Source organism: Ambystoma mexicanum, chromosome 1p (assembly GCF_040938575.1).
Source record: "Ambystoma mexicanum isolate Mex_15411 chromosome 1p, UKY_AmexF1_1, whole genome shotgun sequence".
In the NCBI taxonomy this organism is placed as follows: domain Eukaryota; kingdom Metazoa; phylum Chordata; class Amphibia; order Caudata; family Ambystomatidae; genus Ambystoma; species Ambystoma mexicanum.
The window spans coordinates 39170506-39197117 of NC_090921.1; the positions used below are offsets into that span (position 1 = coordinate 39170506).

At 45.9% G+C, this 26612-nt stretch overlaps 1 protein-coding gene across 1 annotated transcript in view; it reads right to left on the bottom strand.

Annotated features, from left to right (window-relative positions):
• LOC138565596 (zinc finger protein 271-like) overlaps nucleotides 1-24275 on the bottom strand; it is an 81548-nt gene extending 57273 nt beyond the window's left edge. The window contains exons 1-2 of the mRNA XM_069642991.1: nucleotides 24213-24275; nucleotides 14858-16783 (exon numbers count right to left, since the gene is read on the bottom strand). Coding sequence (XP_069499092.1) covers nucleotides 14858-15749 — 892 coding nt within the window. The 5' untranslated portion in view covers nucleotides 15750-16783; nucleotides 24213-24275. The remainder of the gene's footprint in view (nucleotides 1-14857; nucleotides 16784-24212) is intronic.
• Nucleotides 24276-26612: the final 2337 nt, after the last annotated feature.

Here is a 26612-nt window from a genome sequence, read left to right on the forward strand (position 1 = left end):
TCCAGTTCTCTGAGTATGGAGAACAGTTCTTTTGTGCTTGAATTAGCTTGCGTAATTCTGTTGTTGTAGGTCTCTTGTTTAGCTGAGATGATTTCTTTTTTATATTGAGATGAGATGTTAGTTAATTTCAGTTTATTTTCCGGAGTGGGGTGGGCTTTCCACGTATTTTCCCATTTCCTTTTTTCTAATCTGAGATTTTTTAGGAGAGGGGTGAACCAGTTGTTCAGGTGGCTCTGTGGTTTGCTGTTTCTAAGTTTAAGTGGAGCGATATCATTGAGGGTTTTGTTCATAATGTTATTAAATTCTTCCACTAATTCATTGGGGTTTAGGTTGTTAGGTAAAGCGTTCAAAGTGGGCATGATCCCGGGGAGTAGTTTGTCTAGTGTCATATTTTTTTTGTTTCTGGTAAGTGCAGGTGGTGCACAAGGTTGTTGCAGTTTAGGAGTAGTAGCGTCCAATGAGAATGAAATTAGATGGTGATCGGTCCATATTTGGGGAGAGATAGTGAGGGTGGAGATTTGCAGTTATGGTCAGCAATCCAATCTAGGGTTCTCCCTTTGATATGTGTGGCTCAAACACTCTTTGGGTGTAGCCCAGTTCAGGCAGCTATGGCTTGTGGGCCATTGATATTATTGAAGCCAATGTTAAGGTCGCCAAGTTATATTGATTGGGTGGTGTCCTTGAGATTTTCTGATAGGGTGGTAGATAAGTCTTCTATCAAAGTCTTGATGGGACCAGGAGGTCTATATATCAGATGGAGTTTGAGAGTTGGCTGTGGGAGTCTTAGTGGACATTATCTTGCAAGATTCAATGGTCGGTGAAGGAGTAAGTCTCATATCAAGCTTAGTTTTGGCGATGATGGCTAGTCCGCCACCTCGAGCTCCACATCTATCCGTTCTGAGGATAGTGTAGTTCTCAGGAACAGCTAGTGATAGAGCTGGGCATGAGGCCTCATGCAGCCATGTTTCTGTTATGGCTAGGAAGTCGTAGTCTTCAGTAGAGATGACTTCAGATATTTCTATGGCATGGGCGACTAGGGATCTAGCGTTTATTAAGGCTCCTTTAAGTTTGGATGCAGAGTTTGTGGGTGGGAGTGAGATAAGGTTTATTGACGCTGTGGAGGGGCAGCTTTATTCTCTATTTATTTGAAGGTTGTTCTGCCTTTTGTAGTTGTGAAAGCTAGGTTTGGGCTTGGGTTCAGTGGCCATTTTGGTTCGAAGGTTGTTTGTTTCATATTTGGTAAGAGGATCAAAGATTCTCGGTAGTCGTGTTCGTAATCTTACATTTCTCTCGGCTATGTTACATTGTATCATGGGTTGTTGTATTATAGTTCCTGTAAAGGGCGACATACTGTGAAGTTCCAGTAGTATGAGTAAAGTGCCCAAGTGTACTAGGTTGGCCAATAAAAGGTGCATTATATAATGTGTAGGGTATCCTGAACTAGGCGAAAGGCTAATTAGTCTAGTTTTCTAGGTGGGCAGGCGAAGTAGCAGGTCATAGAAACTAAGTCTGTCAGTACATCTAGATTTGAGAATCAAAATACAGCCAAGAATGAGAGTGATCTAGGCGGGCACAGCTATCTAATGCTAGCGAGGCACAAAATGAGCTAGAAACAATAATCAAAGTAGGGCACATGTGTACTGAGAAGCGAGATCAGATAATCTGGATGCAGCTATCACAAGGCAAGGCACTCGTAGTCTAATGTAGCTAGCCAAGGCAGGGCACATGGGCTAATGTTGCTATCAAGGCATGGCGCACAATGTCAGGCTGAGGGTACACAGTCTAGATGCAACTATTGCAGGCTATTACAATACAGCTAACAACGGCAAGGCACACAATGACAAGTTGCAGGATACAAGTTGCAGGATACACATTGCAGGCAGGGTTCACATAGGCAAGGTTCGCATAGGCTTGTGTCGCTCGCAGAGGCAGGGCAGGCTAATAACGTAGCAACAATCAAACAGTAGAGGAGTCAGTAGCCAGACTTGTTAGAAGCAGCGCAGGCAATCAAACACTGTGCAGTCAGCACATGTTAAATGGAGCAATAGTCAGGCTTATTCAGAGCAGATTTGCATTGATGGCAGGGCAGTTAAAAACGCAGGGTGGGTTAATAGTGCAAGTATGGGTAACCAGTGAGGGCGCAAGTTAGCATGATAGCATAGTGAACGTACATTCGGATGCAGAGGTTGTGTGATCATCTGCATAACACTCGAAGGAAGGACAGTTCAATAGTTCGTATGAGGATTGGAGATGCTCGGGCATTAAGTAATGCTCTTTGGCGTGTTGAAATCGCAGGTGTTCGTCATTTAACGTTGGTGATGCAAGGGTGGTGCAGCTGTGAGCCTTGACTCTAAGTAAGAACGCTGCAGTGAAGTGGTGGAGTGGCCGGACAGGATTGATGAAGGGGGCTCACCTTGGTAGATGGATGGTTGGCGCACTCACAGGCAAGCCAATCACGAGGCAAGGCGGGCTTCTGGCCTTGGGACCAGGTGGAGATCAAGCAGCCAAAGCGGCAATGGCCATCTTAAAGTGGCAAAAGCCTCGTGTTTTGCAAATACGAATTTAGATTGCATTCATTTCGTTTTTCTGTTCAGCAGTGCAGAGGGCCAGAATGCTTGCAGAGGCAACGCTTGGATAACGCCTCATTTAAATGGAAAAATATGGCATTTTGGACAGTGGTGATGAGCAGTGCCTAATAATAAAAGGTGTAGCCTCCAGGCTTACCTTGCACCAGGCAGTGTGTGTGGATACATTGGGCTGCTCCTGCAGCTCGGGAAAGAGGGAGATCCTGCTCGAACCTCAGCCAGCCTGTACCAGCTGCCCAACTGTAAAAGAGTTTAGAAATCTGGAAGACTGCTTAAGAAGGGAAAGAAGGATTCCAAGGTGGGGCAGGGACAAGACGGACGTGAGCTTCTGTGCACCTCCTTCTGAAGGCCCGTTCAGAGCACAAATAGTAATGGTTTCTCTCTTCCTCTCCCTCTGTGATGAAGGGTAGACTCCAGTCATCCTGTTGTGTTGACACTGGTGACATTCTCCTTCACCCTTGGTGGCAGCGCTAGTGAAGTAGCTAAGAGCAGCTTTGACCTCTGGTTCCCCGAGAGGCAACCTGACAGGTTTCAGAGGTTGTGGGGTACGCAAAGGTGTAGACTTGAGCTGTTCATGGGGTCGGACTCTGAGCTCCAGACAGGGAGCAGATGGCAGTGCATGTGAGGAATGAAATGGCGAAGGGTTCCGTTGATACTCTTCTCCAGGCGCTATCCCCGTGAAGCTCTCATGTTGCTTCTGCTATGGCTCTGGGGAAGACCAATGCAAAATAGAGCCTATTAACTCTCATTGCAGGAACAGGTGGCAGTGCTTGATGGTCTCCTGAATGAAAGGGTGAAAGTGGAGCTTATTTTTGGAGGCTAGTGGGTGTGCCATATAGCTTCTACTTTGGGGTCGCTGAGAAGTGCAACCGCAGTATCTGCGCTATTGTTACAATTCGGGGAAAGGCACCAGCGCAGAGTGGCTTGGAAAAGACCCAAGTTGCAGAGATATTTTGAGATTCGATTTCCTGAGTTGGGTCTGAAGCTTTTCCTGTGATCCCATTTTGCGATTGCCCATCTATAGAGGAGGGGGCTGATCTCTGCTGTGCTGGATGCATATGGATAAGCCTAAAGGAGGGCCTGATCTAGCCCCAAGAGACTGTAGACCAAAGGATGTATTGTAGCTCTTTCATCATAGCCTCAAAAAGAGTACATCCTATTGGCGGCTATAAAAGGTGATTCTCTCTGAGTGAACGGCAAAGAAGTACAATTGTTCCAGGACTTGGCGGCAAGCACTCAACAAAAAAATGTAAAGAAATAAATCCAGTGGTGACGGAGCTTCAGAGGCGAGATATTCAATATCGTTGGACATTTCCGTTTGGCCTCATTTACATTTGAAGGCATCCAGAGGTGCATCACGATACCTCATGAAGGTGTGACTTTGTTATGTCTTGATTCAGAAGGGCTGGAGACCGATAAGCAACTTGGAGGTCAAGCTATGCTGCCAGGTAAAATCAGAAGTTGGGAGTGTTCTAAGGTCTCGACTCCTCTCTCGAGAGGAAGAGACCCCTGGGGTCCTCGCTCTTTATATTCTGGTACTAAACAGGGATGAGGGTATTGTGAGAACCCTGAAGGTGTCTCACCCGCTAGTCCCCAGAGATCTGTCATCTAGGTGACCAGGACACGGCCATCGCTATTGGATCCAGTTCCTGGGGGTGGACCAGTGCAAGAGGATCAACTGGATTGAACTGGATTGGGGGGGGGGGGTATTTGGAGAGTGGAAGTGGGACACCGAAGGATGAGACACAGTATCTCCTTCCTTATGACACATTTTCCCCCCTCCTGCCCAGCAGGATACTTAGAAACTCTACCCTTCCCCCCCCCTTTTACAACATGAACACTTTCTCACACTGTAAGTGACAAAGGACTAATACCAGAGCCGTTTACCTGACATGTCCCAACACAAGGGTCAGGCAGAGTCAGGTAATTGCAACCTACTACACACACCTCACTACCATTTCCCTTCCCCATTGGGATAAATGGCAGAGCATAAGATAATAACAGCATAATGCCCTAAGAGCAGCTCTGAATATCCCTATGAGAGAACACATCTCAGATGCAAGAAGAGAGGTTCATTGGCTAAAAATATCTGACAGGATACTCCTAAAAACAGCCTCCCTCACCTCCAAATGCTTAAAGAACTTAGCCCCACCCTACCTTGCTGAAAGGATAAACAGAACATCGTCCACACGCCCAACGAGAGCAGCCAATGCCCATACCTTGGAAATGGCTAGATTTAAACGTGTCACAGCTGGAGGATCTAGCTTCCCAGTTATTGCAGCACAAACTTGGAATGCACTACCGCATGACCTCAGAAAGGAACAACCGTATTCCAAATTTAGACTCAATGTAATTAAATGGCTACGAACGAATGACCTTTAGCTTACCTCTCGGTACCTTGCACTGTTGTCTCTGCTGCATGTCTCTTACCGTGCTTCCTTCCGTATGCCATTGCAACTATCCTGGCAGCACCTATTTTCCAACTGTTTTGTATATTATATGATTCTTTGTACACATTCTGTAACTAAGCTTAAGTTGTCTTGACCTCTGCTGCGCCCGGCTACCCAAGAGTTTGGTGCGCAATACCAAATAAATAAATAAACAAACAAACAAGAGCACACTCTGAGCAAAGCCGAAAGCACGAGGAAGCAGCCATTCCAGGACGCAGTACAAACGGAGGAGAAAGGTGGCGAGACCTGAAAGGACGTCAAGGAGGGAGTCGGCCTTGCACTTTCCAACCCAGACCCGCAAAGCTTACGACAAAAGAAACATAAGGCCGGGAATCGCAGCTGGCGAATGGTGTGACTGAGGTCAGTGGTACGTGGAACCCTCCCACACTGATAGCCAGGGCAGGAAGATGCAGTTGCCATTGTGGTACCATCCGTGATTTCAGCGGCAAAAGAAACGCCAACAAGTTCAGCACAGCCGGTGAGTTGGAAGAACCGGATAGTGGGCCTGACTGTGTTAAGCTCAAGGTTGCAGTGGCAACATTCAGAAGATTAAGATACAGAGGTCTTTTGTGAACAAACCTGGTACAGAGATAGAATAGTCCGGCGCCATGTGGGTGCTCATTCGAAGGTCTCTGGCTGGTACCCCACTCCTGAACAAAGAAAATATTGAGCTGAAAGAGATTAAAACTACAAATACCAAGAGGCCATAGAGAAGGCCAGCGTGGGGTGTCAAGGTGGTCATACAAGGGTCAAGCCAAACCCCTTGTACAGTCGAAAGTCGTTGACAAGCTGTAGAAATTGTGAACTGTGGAAAGTGTGAACTGGCTGAGGGGAACGCCACGCGAACTGTGATATTGTAAAGCACGCACTTGCCATAGAATAACTGTGACCAGCAAGACCTTATCTCCCTTCAGAAGCCTCTGTTTAAATTGGCAAGTACTTTGAAAGACTCGCGGTTAAGGGCACGGCGTTGGGTATACCGAGGATCCGTCTCCAGATCCCACCTTCTATTTGATTCAACTTGTTCAATATTACATCAGTACACAGTTCTAGACCATATACCAGTTTAGGGACTATCTTTGCCTCAAAGAACATAAGAGCTGGTTTTATAGAGCATCTCCCATATTTACGGTCAATTTTCAATATCTGATTTTCGAAAAGCTTAGCTTTATGTGTGACAATTTCCAACTGAGTTTTAGCACCCTTGTGTGTGCCAACATGCTAGCCTAAATAAGTGGCACTAGGGGAAATGGCAACCCTACTTCCCTCCAAGCTCCAGGTAGGGTGCAGGTTCTTATCTTGTGCCTTCGTGAATGCATGGATTTTAGTTTTATTCAGGTTAATAACAAGAAGGCTTTCTTTTGCATATTTTGCAAAAGTGTCCAAAAGGCGCTGCAAACCCACCCTGGAACAATCAAACAACAAAAAGTCGTCCCTATAGGCCAACCATACGATTTTGCTTAGGCCTAATCTTGGGGCCAAAAACCCCTCTTTAATCAAACTTTCTTCCACATCAGACAGAAATTGATTAAAGATCCAGGGTGCCGGTACACCGCCTTGTCTCACCCCACAGTGCGTTTGAATTCTAGTTGACATATCTCAAGAGGGGTCAATGTGAGCAGTAGTGGAGTTACACAGAGATTCACACTGACAAGTGTTAAGATGGATTTCTAAACTCTGACGTGGTGGGCAGAAGTTCAGAAGGCCAGCTTAGTTTCTTGGAACAGGGTAACCTCTGGACAAGCTAGACCAACCAAGGTAGCTTTGGCAGGCGGTCAAGACTAAGGGCCTCATTATAAGTCAGGCGGAATGGGTTAACTGGTTCCGCTAATGGGTGCAGACCCGTTAACACCATTCCGCCTGATTACGAGGTCCCATCGCAGGACCCGGTAAGGACGCCTGGTAAAACCAGGCGTCATTTCCGGGCCCAGCGAGGGGAAGAGGGAGCTAACAACGGGCCGGTCGTAATCGGCCCGTTGTTAGCTCCCTCTCCCATTGAGCCCTATGGGGGCTCAAATGGAAATGGGGAAGGTCCGGGCCCGGGTTCCCTGAGGGAGGAATTACCGGGCCCTCCGAACACGGAATGGCCCGGTAATTCCCAATTCAGGGAACCCGGTAAAGGAGCCCGGTTTGGCAGGAGCCATGGAGCTAATAGCTCCATGGCTGCCGCCAAACTCGTAATGAGGCCCTAATTCTCAGGAGGGGTGAGGGTGACTGAAAGACTTCAATGAACACACAGAGCAAGGACACTTACAAATTACTCCAGACAGGTGTTATATCAAAAGTATAGACACATTTTACAAGGCCTTTGTAACATAGACCATAGCAAAAGAATCGCAGTAACACTAAGTAAATCAACACATCACAATCAATACAATATATATACAAGACCACTGGGGACCAAAGGGTTAAATGCACGAAATATGTTGACAACCTGGAGGGGAAGGAAACAGGCAGTGCAGATAGTCTTTAGGCCCCTTCAGCATTGACAATACACCTAACTAAGAGGCAGTCCAAGCCCTAAGAAGAAGGCAGCCTTGTGCTCAATAGTACATGCAATGCAAATGCACACGGTTGTTCCAATGGCCAAAATGGGGTCTCTTCAGGGGTCTCTAGCAGCTCAGGAAGGTGGGTAAGGTGATGAATAGGTTCCCACTATTCAAGAAGGACCTCCACTCGAAGGCTGAGGCAATTCGAGAGTTCGGCAGTGGATAGGAGAGGGGCCCGCAGGGGCCACTCATGCGTAAAAATGGGCCCTCGTGCTAGGGGCCACCGGTTGGGGTATTGAGTACTCAGCGGTATGTGATACAGGCGGACCCAAACTTCAGCAGGTTAGTCCACTTGGCTTTCAGGTTCGAATTGCAGCAAAAAGGACGCCTCTGCACCTTTTAGTTCCTGAGATACAGCGGTTATCCCCAAACGGGACAGTGGCGATTTCTCCGCTATGGGTGGATGAAATCGCCCCAGGGGCATCGCCCCAGTTTCACTGCAGCAGGCTTCAGGGGCAAGAGGGTCACAAATGCAGCGGACTTGCAAAGTCGGCCAATCACCTTAGAGTGCATTCCTGTCTCCTAGGAGACCGAGTACAGGGAGTTTCGGGCACCTCCCTCACTTCCTGCCCCCACCAGACATTCTGGAGCCAGAGGCGGGATTCACTTGTGAAGCCCGCCAAAGACAAAAACAAAGAAATGGACCAAACCTGGTTTGGCGCACAGAATAAATCTCAAGAAGGACGAAAACAACAATAAATAATGAAAAAGAAGACCGGGAACATTTTGATAAAAATGGCAGCCATGGGTGCTTTACTGTAGCTGCGATTGCAGCCTGTGGTAAAGACTTGATACAGTAGTAAAACGTAACCACTGCCACCAGCCATTAATTGTGTAAAGGGCAACATAAAAAATGTTACATGAAAAGCTAGACAAAGGGGCTACTAAGTAATCCCTCCAGCACCCTACTGTAAGATAGCGTGTGCTGGGTCTAGAACGTTACAATGTATTAGCTATTAGCACCATGGCTACCCCCTTACCGCATTCTGGGTCCGGGTTGGCGGAATAGGGACTTACCGGGTCATTCCAACCTTGGAGGACCCGGTAAGTCCCCATTCCGAGAACCATTCCCCATTCCCATTCGAGCCCCCATAGGGCTCAATGGGAATGGGGATGGAGCTAATAATGGGCCCACTAGCGGACCCGTTATTAGCTCTCTGGTCCCTTAGCGGCTCCCGCTAAGGGTGCCTGCTAAAACCAGGCGGCCATTGCGGGACCCGCTAAGGGACCTCGGAATATGGAGGTAAGGGATTACCGGTGCCGGTAATCCCTTACCTCCAACCTCTTAATGAGGCCCACAGAGTTTAAATCACAGAAAAATACATGAGAGAGTGGGAAAAAGGTCTCACTCTCGCCAGGTTAAAAATGTAAAGTCCTAGATTCCAGCAAAAGTGCCGGGGGTCTCTAAGGTAGAGAGGAATTAGCACATTTCTGAGAATTCTCCCTAACACTGGGCTACTTTATTCATGGGGATATTTAGGCATCACACTTCAATTTCCAAATCATTCTCTTCTTCTATCTCCACCACATCAGGCTCATGGGATTTTCCTTTCAGCCACTTTTCTAGACCCCCATCTTTTTTTGGGGGAGTGTTCTCTTCAGCCATTTTCTTTTGGGAGTCAGCGATTTAAAATCTATTTCCTACTTCCACACATTCAATATCTGTAGGTACAGTTACAGCCAAAGCAACACAATTCCTTTTTACACACATATTCTTTGGAACATTGACCATAGCCCTCCTACTTCTGGTGGCTTCAATGTAATTACGTCTTCGTCTTGTTCGTTTCTTTGACCAATAGGAAGATTTTGGTTCACTCATTCCCTCATCATAATTATCCTTATTTCCAATAATTTCCACTCAGATACGCCCTTGTTACAAATTCCCTTACTCCTGTATTTTGTGTTTCTCACTATCTTCTTCTACTACCAAACACAGTCCATTCAAATAACCCATACCATCATTCCCAACCCTAAATTCATCTTTCTTACAATTTGTACATTTTTTGCTGTTTTCCTCGATCAATATTCCCAAAGCTTTTGTATTCTCTATGGTCTGATGTACCAATATTTTAATCTCGTTTTGTTCTTTCAATAGTTTGGTACATACACCTAAAAGTACATCAATTGTAGCTGTCAAGGCATCCGTCTTTTCTCTTAATTTAGGGAATTATCACTTCTACTACCGGATTCCAGGTTAAACAAATGTTCTATTAAACTTCCTGAATCATTCCAGGTCCCTTCGCCATCAATACTTTCCACATCTTCCTGGGAACGTTTTCCCAGATCAAGTGTAGCAGACAGATTCATACCAATCACATTATTCATATTTATGGCAATTTCAGTACTTGTTTCGACATGTGACATGCCCACATCTGTCTGTAATCCCAATGATTGTCGTCTGAAATCTTGTACAAGATTCATCAGGGAATTGTTATCTATCATCGAGCTATTTTCTGGGGCAAGATGAATATCATCCATCAAAGGTTCCTTATGGTTGTGATTTCTTGTAAGGAAACTCATTCTTTTTGGTTGATCTAAGGTCAGTTTGTCCTGTACCATCTGACTTGTATCTTGTTTTCCTCTACCCTTCTTACCTTTCCCTTTTTCAACCCCTTATTACACTTGTTTTGTTTGATCAGATGGCGTATTTCCCTTGCCTTTTCTTGACTGCAAATTCAATCCCATATTACTCTCCTTAAATACTAATCCTATCTATTACACAAGGGGATCAAGAAGAGTTGAAGCCACAGAAGTATCCACTTCTTTGTCCCAATGTAATTACACTACAATGCTTTACAAGCCCCTGGGATCTATGTGACCACAAAGGTAAAGTGCAATGTGCAAAATATCAACAGAAAAGAACGATGTAACCGTAAGGGTATACAGATAAATACCAAATAACATTACACCTTCACAGGGGAGAAGCCACCCGTCCGAAATGATGCAATAAATATAGACAATGCAACTAACACCCTCTATTCTACAATGTAGGTAATAAGAAGCATACATCTACTAGGGATGTTTATTAATCCCACCAATGGAGGAGAGGTTCCCTCGCAGCCTCCAATCACCGGATTTCTAGCTTTCACTGACCTACACAACAATGGTATATAAATCACAAAGGGTCTGTGTATTAGCAGGAGAGAAGGAACAATATACAGAGTGTAGACACAGGGTCTATATGTCCATAAGGTACATTTAAGTATAAAATATCAATACAATAAGCACAGGATGGGGGGGGACTCCTTCGCAACCACCGTGTGGAAGAGAGCAATCGATATATATAATCCAACTGGCACCATTAAATCCACAATGTGAGTGTTCAAAACATTCATCCAATAGAATCACTTGTTAGTCCTACCGAGGAGGGAGAGAATCCTCGTAACCTCCAATCACCTGTTGTCTGGATTCCAGGAACAGATTTTTAATTAATTATAAATGTAGCATACACAGTTCCAAAATTTGACAAACAATAGTGTATTCAATTAAGAGCACTTATAATGCTCGTTTACACCATAACGAGCAGACGCCAACCTAAAGGTCGTTATACAATGCTGTTTGCAGAGCAATAATCTCCCCTTCAATAACAGTACCAAACACAGTCCGTAGCAGTGTGCAGCCTACGAAGTGTAATTCCAGAGAAAAGAAGGGGGACAGTCAAGGCAGGGCACGCCCGACAGCGCAAGGAGCTGCCTAAATCCGACTCTCCCCCCAGCCAGATGGACTCTTTCAGAAGTACCAAACTGCAAACTTACTTCCGAGTATTTTTCAAACATACAAGGCGGTGACTCTCCGTACGTGGTCGGGCTCAAGAGTGTGTTTCTAATTCTGTGTTAAATTACCAGCGGGCTAGTTTCCACTCTGCCACTTGCCAAACAGCCCAACAGCCACAAAACGCCCTTGACTCCACAGCGGGCTTAACGCCACATGGGTGGATACGTTCTGCTTTTAACCTTGCATTTCCTCCGTGGCCGTTCAACTAGCCTTTAAAGTGATAACAGAGGTCTCGGATAACAAAGCAGCAATATTTCCTCTGACACAGCGTTTCCAGATTAACAGTTAAATAAACACCCTTGAACTGTGATCACTTGCGTCTGTCTTGCTTTGATACCATGCCTTCCTTAATGTATTGATAGGGAGATGGATCATGGATATCATCAAGAGGGTTTTGAGGGTTGAGGTTGAGGGGCTGGGGAATTGGTGATGGGGGAATTGAAGAACATAGCAAGGCTGGGCTGGGGGTGCATTAAGGGCGCAAAGTGAATCCACTTTTAGGGATTTTGATGCCCTGCTATGTTGAGGGATTGTTGCCGGTCTATCTGCGATATAGTATACTCAGAGACTGATTTGGGTTCAATGAACGGATCCCTGAAGATTTACATTTCTATTGTTCTATTTTTGGTTTATGTTGTTGTTTGGGAGTGGGTGGGAGAATTCCCCAGCGTCAATGTGAGCTAGGAATTGATTTGTTATTTAGATAGCGATTGCGCTTAAGCGCTGTACATAGAACATACTTAGATACATTAATCATCCCAACTAAAGTTAGTACTCATTTATCGACCTTGGAAGGATGAAAGGTCGCGTTGCCCTTACCGGGATTCGAACCTGCGACATGCAGATCACAGCAGCGAGCGTTGAACATGCTGAGCACCTTACCGGCTAAGAAGGGCCGGCTTTTCAGCTCTATCGTTTTATATTTTATCAGGTACCCAAAGATATTGAAGGAAGTTGTCACGGCCAAAAGAAAGAAGGTGGACTTTATGTTGCCAACCACAATACCCGAGGTGGTTGCCTTTTGAAGAGGCCTATTTACTTTTGAAGGACTTGAGCAGAGTGCGTATTTGCTCTTATGCAGTGCAACGGCATTGATTAAAATGGAAGGGTTGGGTTGATGGTTAAGGGAGTGAGCGGGGATAGAAGTGCAAAAGGTGATCAAAGATAAGGAGGGACTTTTTATTGCATTAAAAGGCATCTTCGGTGGGACCCTGATTACTATTGCTACAATATATGCTCCAAACACTGGTCAGGATGGATTTGTGTGCAACTGGATGCTTCCTGTCCCTCATCCAGACAATGTTTTGACCTCTGCGACTCTCTCGCTTTCTATTCTCCCCTCTGGCCCGACTCACTCTGCAGGACACACTCTGGATGCTCTGATCTCTTCAGACCTCACCTCTCTATCCCTTTCATCACATTTCTCTCCTGGAGTGATCACTCTCTCCTTTCCTCCCATCTCTTCCTCGCTACCCCTCAGGCCATGCCAATTCCAACATTTCCACCTACCTTCACAATCATCCGACCCATGAAGCATGTGTCAGTTGAGGCTTCCGCTACCACTTTCTCTCCCCCTCCTCCTCCGGCTGACACATATTCTGACAGAGCCCTTTCCACGCTCTATTCCGCTATCTCGGATACTCTTGATGTTCTTGCCCCTGTCATGAGGATCCGCTTGAAGCCCAAAGCCAAGTGCATTTCTTGTTACGACTCTGACCTAGCCACCCAAGAACACAAGTGTAGGGTGGCTGAGAGGAAATGGCAGGCTTCTTGTGCATCCTATGAAAAAATGGCTGCCGCCTGCTGCAAAGGCAATACTGGCTCCTTGTCTGCACTAAGAAGAGAGCCCATATCCAAGCACACGTTTCTGCCACATCTAACAACTCGGCCGAACAATTTAAAATCTGCAAGGAGCTGGCCAACCCTGCTGCAGTCTCTACCTCTCTTATCGCCTCCCAGGCTCTTTGCATGGCCCTGGCCACTCATTTCATCTCAAAAACCCAGGACATCTTGACCACCCTCTTGTCCTCTCCTCCTCCTCCACCCTCTCTCTCTCTCTCTGACTCCTCTGGCCCCCCTGCAGCCGCTTCTCCTCCCTCCTTCTCATCTTTTCCTCTATTCTCCCCAACAAGATTTCCAGACAAGACCGATCTATGAAACTCTTGTCAAACAAATTCTTCCCTGTTTGTCCAAAACCATCAAAGACCACACTGACACCCTTGCTCTGACTCTGCCCAACTTCTGTAACCATTACTTTGCCTCTGGAGCCTTCCCCTCCCCTCTAAAGCACTCTCTTGTACACTCACTTCTCAAAAAACCCACAGCCGACCCCTCTTTCCTGGCTAACTATCGCCGATTTCTATCACTTTCCTGGGCAAACTCCTGGAAAAGCTAGCCATCTCCCAGCTTAACCTCAACACTGACTCTTTTGGTTGTCTCCATGACCATCATTCTGGCTTCAGAGCTGCGAGTAGCATGGAAACTGCTCTCCCGAACATCCATGAAGCCCTGCTCTTCAACCTTGACTATAACATCCCTTCTGCCCTCATCTTACTCGATATCTCTTCCGCCTTTGACACGGTCAACCATGCCATCCTGCTCAACCGCCTTCGTGATAACCTGGATAAACGTCTGGGTTCCTCAAATGGTAGGCAGCTCTGGGTTTTAGCACAGAAGCTTTAAAGACAATGGGCCTCATTCCAAGTATGGCGGTACAGTAACAACGGTGCCGGTAAGCTCCCAGCACAGTTGCTACCGTACCACCATACTATGAGTTCTGCGAGCGCTTGCCTTACTTTCCCGCAGGTCTGATGGACCGGCACCCACTTGCAGAACATGACAGTAGCACCGGGACCGTTATTAACAGTGCCGGTGCTACCCTCCTCCACATTCCCACTGAGCCCTATGGGGCTCAAATGGGAATCGGAACTAATCATTACCGGCACCGGACTTCGGGGAATTACCGGATCTGCCAGGGCCAGAATGCCCCAGTAAGTGCCAGAAGCCGGGTGCCGGTAGAAAAATGACTCCGCCGGCAGCGCTACCACCAGGTTCATAATGACCCCCAATATGATGCACTTAAAATGTAAACTCTAAACTCTGCCTCCCCTTGAGTCACCATCTTAAGTTAATGGAAGGCTTCACAAAAGAGCCTTCTAGCCACACATATTAATCATTAGCTTCACAGACGGACCCCGAGAGCTGCTCAGATGATTCATTATGTTGACACGGGTGTTCATGTGCATAGTTCAGCAGTAAAAAAGTTGACCATTTACATTACATTATTTGGTACATTTAAATGATTGTGGCTACATCTTTCCAATGCATATGTCTATTTTTTTTAAAAAAAGGACAACTGTTCTTACATTGTGGGTGTCTCCCCTACAAACTAAGAATGAATAAATACTGACATGTGCAGGGCTCTGCTGCTTCCCAGGTAGATTTGCACTACATAAAATCCCAAACTACAAATGCATAACAATTGATAAAACATACACACCTTGGGCGGCTTTCAGAACGCTGGATTCTGCATTTGTTCTCACCAGTGAGTTTGTGAAGACGGCTTCATCTACAGGAAGAGTATCTGATCCCAGGGAGGGCAACGCATCAGGTGAACAATGCCCAGTAGGACACAGTGGTCGGGAATTGTGCTCCTGACCTGCGACTGGACCATCAGGAGACCCTGGTTCTAGCTGGTCGTCTTCATCTACATCACAACAAAGTGGTACCACTGGGTCTGGTTCGTAGTACTGACCAGAGATGCCTATCAGCTCATCAGCGCCCAATAGTTCAAGTTTGCAGTTCAGTTCTTGACTCGTTTCATCAGAAATCATGCTCTGACGTAGTTGCGTCTCTTCTTGCTCCTGGTCATCAGGACAGAGTAGTTCGAGCTTGGGGCTCAAATCGAGGTTCTGTTCATCAGGGAACATTTCTTTAATGCACTGGTTGTGTTGCTGGTCATCTCCATTGGGGAAGACTGGTTGCATCCACTGGTCCTGTTGTTGGCTGTGCTCATCAGTGCACACAGTTTGTGCACACAGAATGTGTTGGTCCTGCCCAGTGGTCATGCCTGGTTGTACACACTGGTCCTGTTGCTGTCCTGGTACATGATGAAATCCTGGTTGAAGAAATAGGCTCATCTCTCTTGGAAATGTGCTGACATTACTGTCCCTGCTTGAGACTGGACTCCGAATCTCCACAGATACTGCATTATCCTTCAAGTTGTCCTCGGCCCTTGTTAGCCAGATTTGCTTCATGAGCTCTGTAACCGTAACGGGCATGCCCTCCATTGTACTCTGCAAGTGATCTATTTTTCCTTCCAGGCGCTGTAGTGTAGCCAAGAGGGCCATTTTAGGGACTTCAGATACAGCAGACACAGATTTATGGATCATACAAGCACCTGCGTTCCTGCTGGATGCCGCCAGAATATTGCCTTTACTTGCTAGCAAGCCGATTGCTTCATGTGTTTCATAGTTTTGGGGGTCAGGGTCCTGACAGAGGCTGCTGTCTGCGAGAGCTGGTCTGGTTTGCAGAGGCTCCAGGCTGCGAGAGCTGGTCTGGCTTTCAGAGGCTCCAGGCTGCGAGAGCTGGTCTGGCTTTCAGAGGCTCCAGGATGCGAGAGCTCGTCTGGCTTTCAGAGGCTCCAGGCTGCGAGAGCTGGTCTGGCCTGCAGAGGCTCCAGGCTGCCAGAGCTGGTGCGGCCTGCAAAGGCTCCAGGCTGCCAGAGCTGGTGCGGCCTGCAGAGGCTCCAGGCTGCGAGAGCCAGTCCGGCTTGCAGAGGCTCCAGGCTGCGTGAGCTGGTCAGGCTTGCAGAGGCTTCAGGCTGCGAGAGCTTGTCTTTGTTGTAGAGGCTCCAGGCTGTGAGAGCTGGTCAGGGCACCAGGGGATCCAGGTTTGTATAGTTGCTTTTCCAGATGATCTAGGGGAAAGGTGACTTGGCTTGGATATTGTAGCAGTGTAGTTAAAACTGTTCTGCCTGGTGGTGTTGCTCTTGGTGGTACGAACTGGTTGCAACAGACTTAAAAGTGGGACTGTGCAACTTCAGAGACGGCTCCTACTCAGTTTCCAATATAATACCAGCATACATTGTAGATACAGGGATAGTTCTCTTCTCTATCTCTATTAGATAGGCGATCCACCACCGCCTTCCTAGGGACAGGCACCCCACACAGAGAAAGGGTGTTCTTCTGTCTAGGGTTTACGGTAGTTGGCACATTTACTGTACTTTAAATAACTATTACAAAAAATGTTTATTTTTCTTACCAATGTTCTTGTGTGAAAAAAAACGTTACTTTATATTAACACTTTAGGTAATCTTGTAATCCCAATCAGATTACCTGATTGTTTTGTTTTGTGCTTGGAGGTCCCCGGTAAGTAAGACAATTATATCTTTTCTTTTCCCGTTGATTGTCCAGGTTGCAGGCGTCTAGAAAGAGGAAAAATTGAAAAGAATGTTTATAACCACCGTGCAGAGTAAATATATCCAAATGCTATGTTATGTCCTCTTCCCATGACCCCTCTTTTCTAGGCGTATCCTTTCAATGAATACCAACAATTAGTCGCCTTAAATAATGCATGTACGTACTGTGACAAATCCAGGGAATGTGTCCCTCCTCCCCAAGGGGGGGGGCACCCTCTTTGGGACTAGGGAGATGAGCCTAATATGCAATACCCTCCTAGGGGACAGTGCCAGTGGGGTCCCCACTGGGGGCTGAGCCCACCCTATGGGGAAAAGGAATGTCCAAGTAGGGATTCCCTTTCACCTCCCCATTGCAAGGTCCCAGACACTTATGGGCTATATGGGAACTGACCATGGAAACGACCAGGGCCCCTAAAGTGGATGGCTTGGTTTCTGGCCTGTACCCGTTACTGTCTTTTTTTGAAACATCGAACCAATGGAATCTCCTCCTCCGTTCAGGGAGGAACCTAAATACAGTGCAACCAAGAAGGAGAGAATCAGCTGGAGGGTGAGGAACGCGCAACAGTGGGAGACGCTCCAGACCAAGAGAAGCTCACAGCAACTTCAGAGAGAGTATGAGTCCTGAGCAACTGGAAACCATTAGAGAAAGATGCCAAACCAAACAAGAGAGGACACACCGACTAGGGATGTAACGGTATAACGGTATACCGTTAAAGATACCGTGAACCACTCAATTGAACAATAATAACCGTCACATTGTTTATACCGGTATACCTTTCATACCGTTAAGTGCGCTTTTCTATCTAATTTGGAAAGGCTGCAGTAAGCAAGTGCTGCACAGTCTTGGTCTTGCACTGTTGGATGTGCCATCTGCCAAGTAGTTTCAGTTGGAGCAGTTTTTAATGCCATTCCATAAATCACATGTGCCCGACACAAAATCAATATGTTAGCAATAGGAAGAATAAATACAGTTCCAAGATTGGAAAGTGTTTACTTTGGGGTATATATATTTATAATGGATAATGTTAGCTAAACATAAGACAATGGGGTATTTGCCTAGCTCTATCATTGAATTTACATACAATAAGTCACACTGCGAAATTCACTCATCTCTGTGGGTATTCCCTGCTGCCATACCAAAGGGTAACATCTCTGTGATTACATGAACACCTTCTTTTGGCCCGCAAGTAAACTAAAGGCTGTAACGTAAAGAGAGCGTGCGTGTGCATGTGTGTGTATGCGCACAAGCTTATACTACCATCAGCCTCCATTGATCTGTGGCATGCAGGTTATAAAGATGGCAACATGTTCATCTTCACCAGTAGCCAGTGGGGGAGCTAAAAGCTAAAATGAGCACTTAAGAAAAGCTATTCAGTTTGCTTTGCCAGTTGCAGCAGCCCCTCCCCCCCCTCCACACGTGTTTGTGTTTGGTGGAAGCAAGGGATGGCATTTCAGTGGAAAGTAAGTTGAAAAGTCCAATTCTGGCCCTGGGTGCCTGGTTTTGTTTGTGATGCTAAATCTGACAATGTATATGACCTTTTAGAAAATATTTGTTAAGATTGGTTAACTACACCTGCTATACCGCGATAACCATGGTATACCGTCATTTGGCAAGAAGGTTATCGTACCATCATAAAACTAATACCGTGACACCCCCAACACCAACATCCTATTCCGCCGACACCAATACATTGAAGAGGAGCCACAAAAGAGAAGAGCGTTACTGGAGAAAAAGGCATATTGGAAGTATTTCATTCCCTTTGTGGTCCTTTAGTTTGTACCATTTGTGGACACATATTGCATGCTCTGCATTATTCACGGAAATTATATATTCTTTTCACAGTGGAATTGTAGAATGTTTCCTGTTGTGCGAATTTTTTTATTTTGGAATGTGTCTTTTCTGTGCGATATATTTTTTGGTTTATTTGTGGAAGCAGTTAGAAAGTTTTTTTTCAGTAATATTGTGACTTTTCAAAACAACGTTTTATTGTGAACACATTCCAAATTCCAGGCAATAGTAAGGTTCTAATTACACTGAAGCCAAGGCAGGTGTGTACCTCTATGCAGGAAGAAATAAAAAGCTTATTGCAGTCAATAATATTAAATCCCCACCAACAGCCTATATGTTCTCTCTTGACAGACTTCAATGACACAGGAAATGTTAGGGAGAAATGGTGCACACAAGTTGACAACGCACCCATGAAGAAATCTGGCATATCATTTATTGAAGGTAGTGAAGATAGGTTTGTAATCCTCTTGAGCAATCTTCCTACAGTTCAAGACACTATCCCATGCAGAAGGGACAAGGAGATCCTGAACCCAGCGGCAATGTTCGAGTGTGGGGCCACCTCCCATAGTTTCAAGGTCTGTTTTTTGGCCACATGCAAGTCACCATTTATCCATTTTCTATTAGGCCGGAAACGGGAGAGGCGACCTCAGCAAGAAAAGACACAGGCTGCAAATGGAGTAAGGTTTTCGGGATAACAATATTAGTAATGAACGCTAAATAACAGAGGTCTTGTGGGATTTCTGTTCCACCCCAGGTAGTCTACGTACCCATGGTCTAATTACCCAAAGGAAAGGGGGCTAGAGTGCCTGGAGGGGTTCCATGGCGGTAGAGACATTTATTTTCATCTGGGAGAGTCCTTTACACTATTCCGGAGGTCGGCTGGTTGTCCTGATGGTCGATGCTTCCAGGTTGATGGTTTGGCCATTTTTTTCAGACCTTGCTTCTAGTGTCAGGAACTCGGGACGCTTGCCAACTGCACCAAGGTAGCGCCGGGTCCACCCATGTGCCCAGACTCAGCCTGGCAACAAAGGAGCTGACCCTGGCGGCTGGACCCCATGTGGGGTCAAGGTGGAAAAGCCCGTTTTCATGAAATGTATTCGAATGTTTTTTGAGAAAAAAAGTGGCTCACTTTGACCCCAAAAACTGTCCCACATGATCAATTTGCATTTTTGTTTCAGGCATTGCCCTGTCGCTGTATAGGCAAGTCTGCGCCCAGAAAGAGTGTGGTCACAACTTTGCTATTAGCGACGGATCACAAGTTGCGGCAATGCTGTTAATCCCCATGTTTTCATGAGTCCATACTATGTGGTAAATGTGCAAAAAATGGGCAGAAAATCGGCACATTCACCCCAGCTCAAAGCTGGAGGTGAGTGCTCTGACCTTTGCCAAAACTCTGGATTGGGCGGAGCAGTAATAGCATTACCGCCGTATTTATACTGCTATGCCCAACCCGTGATGAGGCCCATTATATTGAATGCGGACATAGGAAAATGACGTTTCTATTACTAAGATCTGTCATTCAAAGCGGTTCGTCATCCGTCACAGAGAGAATGGAACCTCAAGACATAATGTAAGTATACCCCTACGTAATATTTAGGCGAGTGAGGATGGCATGTGTGATGTATGCTACAGGATTAAAAATGGGACGGATGAATGTTTAAATAGATGCCAAGAATAGAGTCTAGACACTGTATGTGTTAATGGTAACGTAAATTGATAGTGAACATATTAATGTACTGCATATTTTGTATTGTAAACTGGGCACTGAAGTATATTTTTGCATTCTCGATTTTTCTTAGTTATATTCTACCAACGTGAGCCTGTCATGGGTTCAATCTTCCAGTTGACGGCTTCTTCAACCGTAATTGGACAATAATCATCAACAACACATCTGTGATGACCATTATCTGGGACGATGGCCAGACACCAATCAGTCCTTTTCACAGTTAATTAGGAACAACATGGAAGCCTACAGGGTCTGAAAACGTGCAGATGTGAAAGTCCTTGATTGATAAGAATTGTTGACTTATTCACTAGTATTTCACGAAGATTCTTCAGACCAGGCTGCACACCAAAGTGAAAACCCAGATCGACAAAGCTCAAAAAGGTGCTTATAGGAGTATTTCTATGGACCATAGCTCACTATTTCATTTTCTTGCCCTAGACATAGCCAGAATCCTGTTTTTTTGTGGATTAATTAGTAAGCTGTTCTCTTTTGCATACTTGGAAAAGGTTGCGAAAAGTCATTGCAATCCGACTTTTGTGTTATCAAATAATAGGAAGTCGTCAGCATAAGCCAACCATTGCACTTTATTGGGCCCAATCTTAGGGGCGATCAACCCGGCATCCGTCAAATATTCACCAGCATCGGAGACATATAGGTTGAAAAGACAGGGCGCTAAAGTTCATCCCTGCCTCAAACCAACATGCATTGTTGTTAAGATGGATTTCTGTACTCTGGTGGGCAGAGTTTCAGAAGGCCAACCTAGTTTCTTGGAAAAGGGTAACCTTCTGGACAAGCCAGACCAATCACAGTAGCATTAGCAGCGGTCCAGACTAGGTGTCAGGAGGGGTGCGTGTGATCGAAAGACCACAATGAGCACACACAGTAAACACCACACATGACTCAGGTGTAAATCAAAAATATATATACACATTTATTAAAGGCCGAGCACACACAGTAAACACCACACATGACTCAGGTGTAAATCAAAAATATATATCCACATTTATTAAAGGCCTTTTAAGTCAAACACAAAGTAATTATTCAGCAATAATAACAAAACCAAGATAAGATACCTTCTCTTATCCAAAATCTCCTTCACGCCAAAACGAAGACAAACCAATAGGAAATCTGCTCACATCAGACATCCCAGACAAAGACCAATCACAGATCATGGTGGTCCCAGTCATCCCAGCAGACCAAACAACCTGCCACCCAGGAAGTGTATTGAGCCTAGACCGCTCAAGCCCACATCCTGGGCGCACATAGAAAAGGAATGCAGAAGACTGCGAAAGCTTCAGTTTGCGCGGGGGTCTGCTCGACCTGAGGAAGGCAAAGGGACAAGATGGCCAAAGGACCTTGTGGCATGGCCATTTTAGGCACTGACCACTGTCCAGGGCCAAACGCGGTAAGCGCAGTTTGGACCTTTCGACCATTGAAAAGAGTTGAAAACACATAAAAAGTAACAGCTCTGTCCAAGGCATATCTGTACATTCACCAAAAAATCATTTGAGGTTGTCTCGGACCTTGAAAATGAAAAAGGGACCCCAGCGCCCTGTACCATAAGGTACTTTGTGCACTGATAAAAGGTTACTAACGAATAGCAACAAAGTGAAAGACTAAGGGAAACAAAGTCTCCCAGTACTGACTGTCTTAAGGCCATGCCACTTTCCCCATAACAAAATGAGCAAAAGCCCAGCGGAGTGCAGCAGAAGGCTGGGCTCCACTGGCAAAAGTCAGGCTAGGATGGTCAGACAACAGCAAAAAGTTGAGGGGGGGTTTACAAATGGGTGGAAAATTACACATAAAGGTAATCTTTCTTAACAGTTGTTATACGCTCCGATAGATCGCTTTCTTTATTTAGACAGTGTGGGGCAAGAGGTCCCAGAATACAAAGTTAAAATGAGGACTGATCTAGCACTGCCGAATTTTACATGGGATTATTTGCATATAATTGAAACCATTTTTTAGCAAAAGAAATGAGAAATCACAGCTTGGTATTATGGTACAATGCAGACGGACTTGCACCCGCAAAGACAACCACAACCCAAGCTGCCATGATGCTACCAGAGATGCAACTCACAAGGGAGCCAATGACCAGAGTCTGTTTTACCACTGACCACAGTTGAGTGACTCACCAGGCAGTCAACGATTAGAGAAGTGACAGACCAGAGGCACCGTGCACCTGTCTACCCTCTGTCCTCCGGGCCCAGGTACCTGCTCACCCTGCCACCCTTGTGCACTGCCTCCGGGCCATCCCTTCTACTGGGTCTGTATCTGTACCCATACAGTCCCCCCGCTTTCCTTCCTGCACTTATCAGACCTACCCAGTCTGCTGCCTTAAACCCAGCACTTGCCACTTGCTGGTTGCACTACCATTGTTTGTTGCCTTTATTATTCATTAATTTATTATTATTTATCGGTTTTCTCCTTGCTCCACATACTCCTTTTCTCCCCCCTTCCATGTCTTTCTGTCACCCCCTCTCCGATGCACTTGCACATCGTTGTTATGCTCTACCCTTTTCCCCTTCCCTTGTCGCGCTCTGAAACGTTGTGTGTTAGGCGTGACACCATGAGCCAGACCAGGACGTTCCCTTTGCATTCTGGTACATTTAGGCCCAGACTTATAGTGGGAAGAACAAAAATACCAAACCCAGCATTGAACGAGAACTGCACAGAGTGGCTTACGTTGTCACATATGACATTTGGCATCTCTGCAAGTGAGCCCTGGATCAGAGGAAAATGACTCACCATGCAATCAAGGTCCAGAGGCACGATAGGTCAGAGGAGCACCTCACAAGGGCAAAGCTGCCCAATGGACCCTTTGCATGCATGATACCAGGATACAGGCCTTGGTTTTCACGTGCATGCTGGTACTTGTAGGCGCATACCTATAATGGGAAGGACCAAAATGTCAGTCTAGCATTCAAAAGGAAATGCAGAGACTGACCCACATTGTCACATATGTCATATGTGTGATGTGGGGCTCCCTGGCAGCTATACAAGAGAGCCAAAGCCCAGATGGGAAACAGACTCACAGGACTGAGGACCAAAGGGGAGCAACTTACCAAGGACCAGAGGGGAGACAGACTCACAGAGCTGAGGACCAAAAGGGAGCAACTCACCAAGGGCCAGAGGGGAGACAGACTCACAGAGCTGAGGACCAAAGGGGAGCAACTCACCAAGGGCCAGAGGGGAGACAGACTCACAGAGCTGAGGACCAAAGGGGAGCAACTCACCAAGGACCAGAGGGAAGACAGACTCACAGAGCTGAGGACCAAAGGAGAGCAACTCACCAAGGACCAGAGGGGAGACTGTGACAGACTCACAGAGCTGAGAACCAAAGGAGAGCAACTCACCAAGGGCCAGAGGGGAGACAGACTCACAGAGCTGAGGACCAAAGGGGAGCAACTCACCAAGGGCCAGAGGGGAGACAGACTCACAGAGCTGAGGACCAAAGGGGAGCAACTCACCAAGGACCAGAGGGGAGACAGACTCACAGAGCTGAGGACCAAAGGGGAGCAACTCACCAAGGACCAGAGGGGAGACTGTGACAGACTCACAGAGCTGAGGACCAAAGGAGAGCAACTCACCAAGGGCCAGAGAGGAGACAGACTCACAGAGACACTAATTGTCAGAATATTAAAATTGGGAATACATTCCTATTGTTCTAACATATTATGTATGTTGCTGTGTGTCTGACTTTTGAGGCCTATCCGCAGTGTTTTAGGCCTGCGCTTGTTTGAATGGGAGGCCGCGTGTTTTGGGCTTGTTTCGAAGGAGAGTTGCGCTTATTTTCCCCTCTGACCTGGCAGTGGTTTTTAGTCTGAAAATCAGCCTCCCTTTTTTAGGCCCGTGTGCCTCCGTGCCTCAGCACCGCGTGCTTCTCTGCCTCAGCACCGTGTGCCCTGAACCGTGCTCACCTATACTATTTCCTCTGCAGCGCGCGAGCGTCTGGAAAAACATCCGGGGAAGCCTCATTGACACCGGAAGTGAATGAGACCATGTCACCCGGAAGTAGAAATAAACACTGGCACTTCTTCACATCTCTCTGCTGTGCTGTGGCCTTAGCATTGGGGAGTGCCAGCGACCAGCAAAAGAAGCCCAAAGTCACGAGGAAGCTCTTCTGTGGAGGTCCTTTAGGAGAGTCTTCCAGAGCTCGGCTGCCTGCACGTGATAAGATCGCCCCATTGCTCCAGAGCGCTTTCATGTCATGATACTTGCAGTCGAGGTGTAGCTGGATCTCAGAGTACAACCGGAATTTGTGCTGCAAATAAAGAGCTTTAAATACAATCATGAGTGCTTTAAACTTAATGAGTTGTGTACTCTGGCGGCCTATGGGACTCAATAATGTGTCTCTGTGGTAACAATAATAATAATACAATTCAACATAAATTCAATGTGAAAAAGCGTTTAACTTTATATTTGTAGTCGTCAGCACAACGCGTTTCGGGATTCAGGTTCCCTTCATCAGGCGCATTTCCTTCATCTGCGCTATAATATTGACAGTCTGTCAGTATAATGTATAACTATGTTCTTCAAGTGTATAGGCAATTTCAAATGATGACAATGTATCAGTACTTACTTCAATCTTCAGGGCATGAACATAATTAAAAGTACTGAACGTCCAATAGAACATCCATCAAACGTTGCCTCAATCTTATTACTATAAACAAAAGCGATATAGGGCCAAGATAAAGCAAATGTGTATAGGAATTACTCCCAACCATGTGAAATAAAGTAATATTAAAGGAAAGAAACCCTAAACCCAAATGGTACACCGTGTGCTCTGTTAATTGTGAGAAATGTGCAGCATATGCCTCGTTAAGGTGTGACTGTTAATGGAATAGAGTCAAGTGAAAAAAAGAATATAGAGAGCACTACCTAAAACAACAAGGGAATTCCACTTGAAAGTAGTGTATGGCTCATGAGGTCCCATTGTGGTAATGTGTCTATAGAGAAAGTAACCGGAAAATGGCAAGTAAAGAGAATAGTCTAACTACGGTTGTGTTGTACATACAAACATTTAACATAATTACCCATGTTGTCACAATGGTTATAAAACCATGTATGAAAGAAATATGCTTTTCATCCTGAAAAAGAAGCTCATTCTGATGTGACTCTTTCAGTTCCTAAAAGGTTCTAAAAGGCACATTTTTAATTATTCATAAAAGTGTGTCTAAATGATTACCTGTAATGTATGAGAATGGGCTTTAAACTGCAGGTCTGTCCATAGAAACGGGAAGCTCGTGGACGGTCGAGTTCCAGAATGGTCACCGTGGAGAATGCGTAGGACACTAAAGTGACGCGCTGCAAAACCGTGTGAAAAAGCACTAGCTGATATAATAAGGGTAAATAGCTGTATTGTGTACACATCGCAATGACGCGATCAATGTATAGAATCGAGTCGTACCCTTTGTGCAAGGATATGTGTCTTGTGGGTCGGGTCTGCGACAGCAAATGAAGGTCTTGTGATGGATCCAGTGTCTCTAAGGTAACCATAGTAACGGTTCTCAACACAAATGAAGGACTAACTATACGGACAGCCGTTGTTATGGTAAACATTCAAGAAAACGGGAGTGCCCTGACTCTAAGTCCCAGTTTCTCTTAGAGATCTTAACGGTATACTTGGTTGACAATAACAAACCTGGGCTTGGTCTTACTGTCTTCCTTCACAAGATCTTGTAAAAGAGGGTATGATGATCTTGAGTTTAGGGAGTTCCTCACTGGAATAGGAGTCCTTGTCCCCAAAGGGGATTCTTTCCCAGTGAGGTCGGCTTGCCTCAATCCTTGGGAGGGTATTGCGTAGCAGGTTCACCCCCCCAGATTCACAAGGAAAGACTCCCCTTGGGGAGAAGTGACAGAATCCTGTGATTCGTCACAATAGTTGTCGCATATTGGGGTGCTCCAAACAATAATGCATTTCCGTAGTCAATTCTGGAACTAATGGCTGCTGGAGCTATGGCTGCTGCGTGATGCTCCGAGTTAAAAGGCCTCATTTGTCTCCGTATCAGGTAGTAGTTAGAAGAACTAACTTCTTTATTGACATGTTGGGTCATTTGAAAATGAGAGTCAAAATAGACTCCCAAAGTATGTACTGATTTCTGGAATTTGATGTTTACTTTGTGAAATGGAACTACTTGTGAGACATTGAAAGTGGAAGTCGCAGATAGTCGTGCAGGTATTATTAGCGACTCTGTTTTTGAGGCTTTCAAACTGAGACAATTGGTTTCTATCCAATTTTCCATTTGTGGAAACTGTGAGGAACTCATGGTGGCAACAGTAAAGGCAGACACAAGTGATCACAGTCCAAGGGTGTTTAT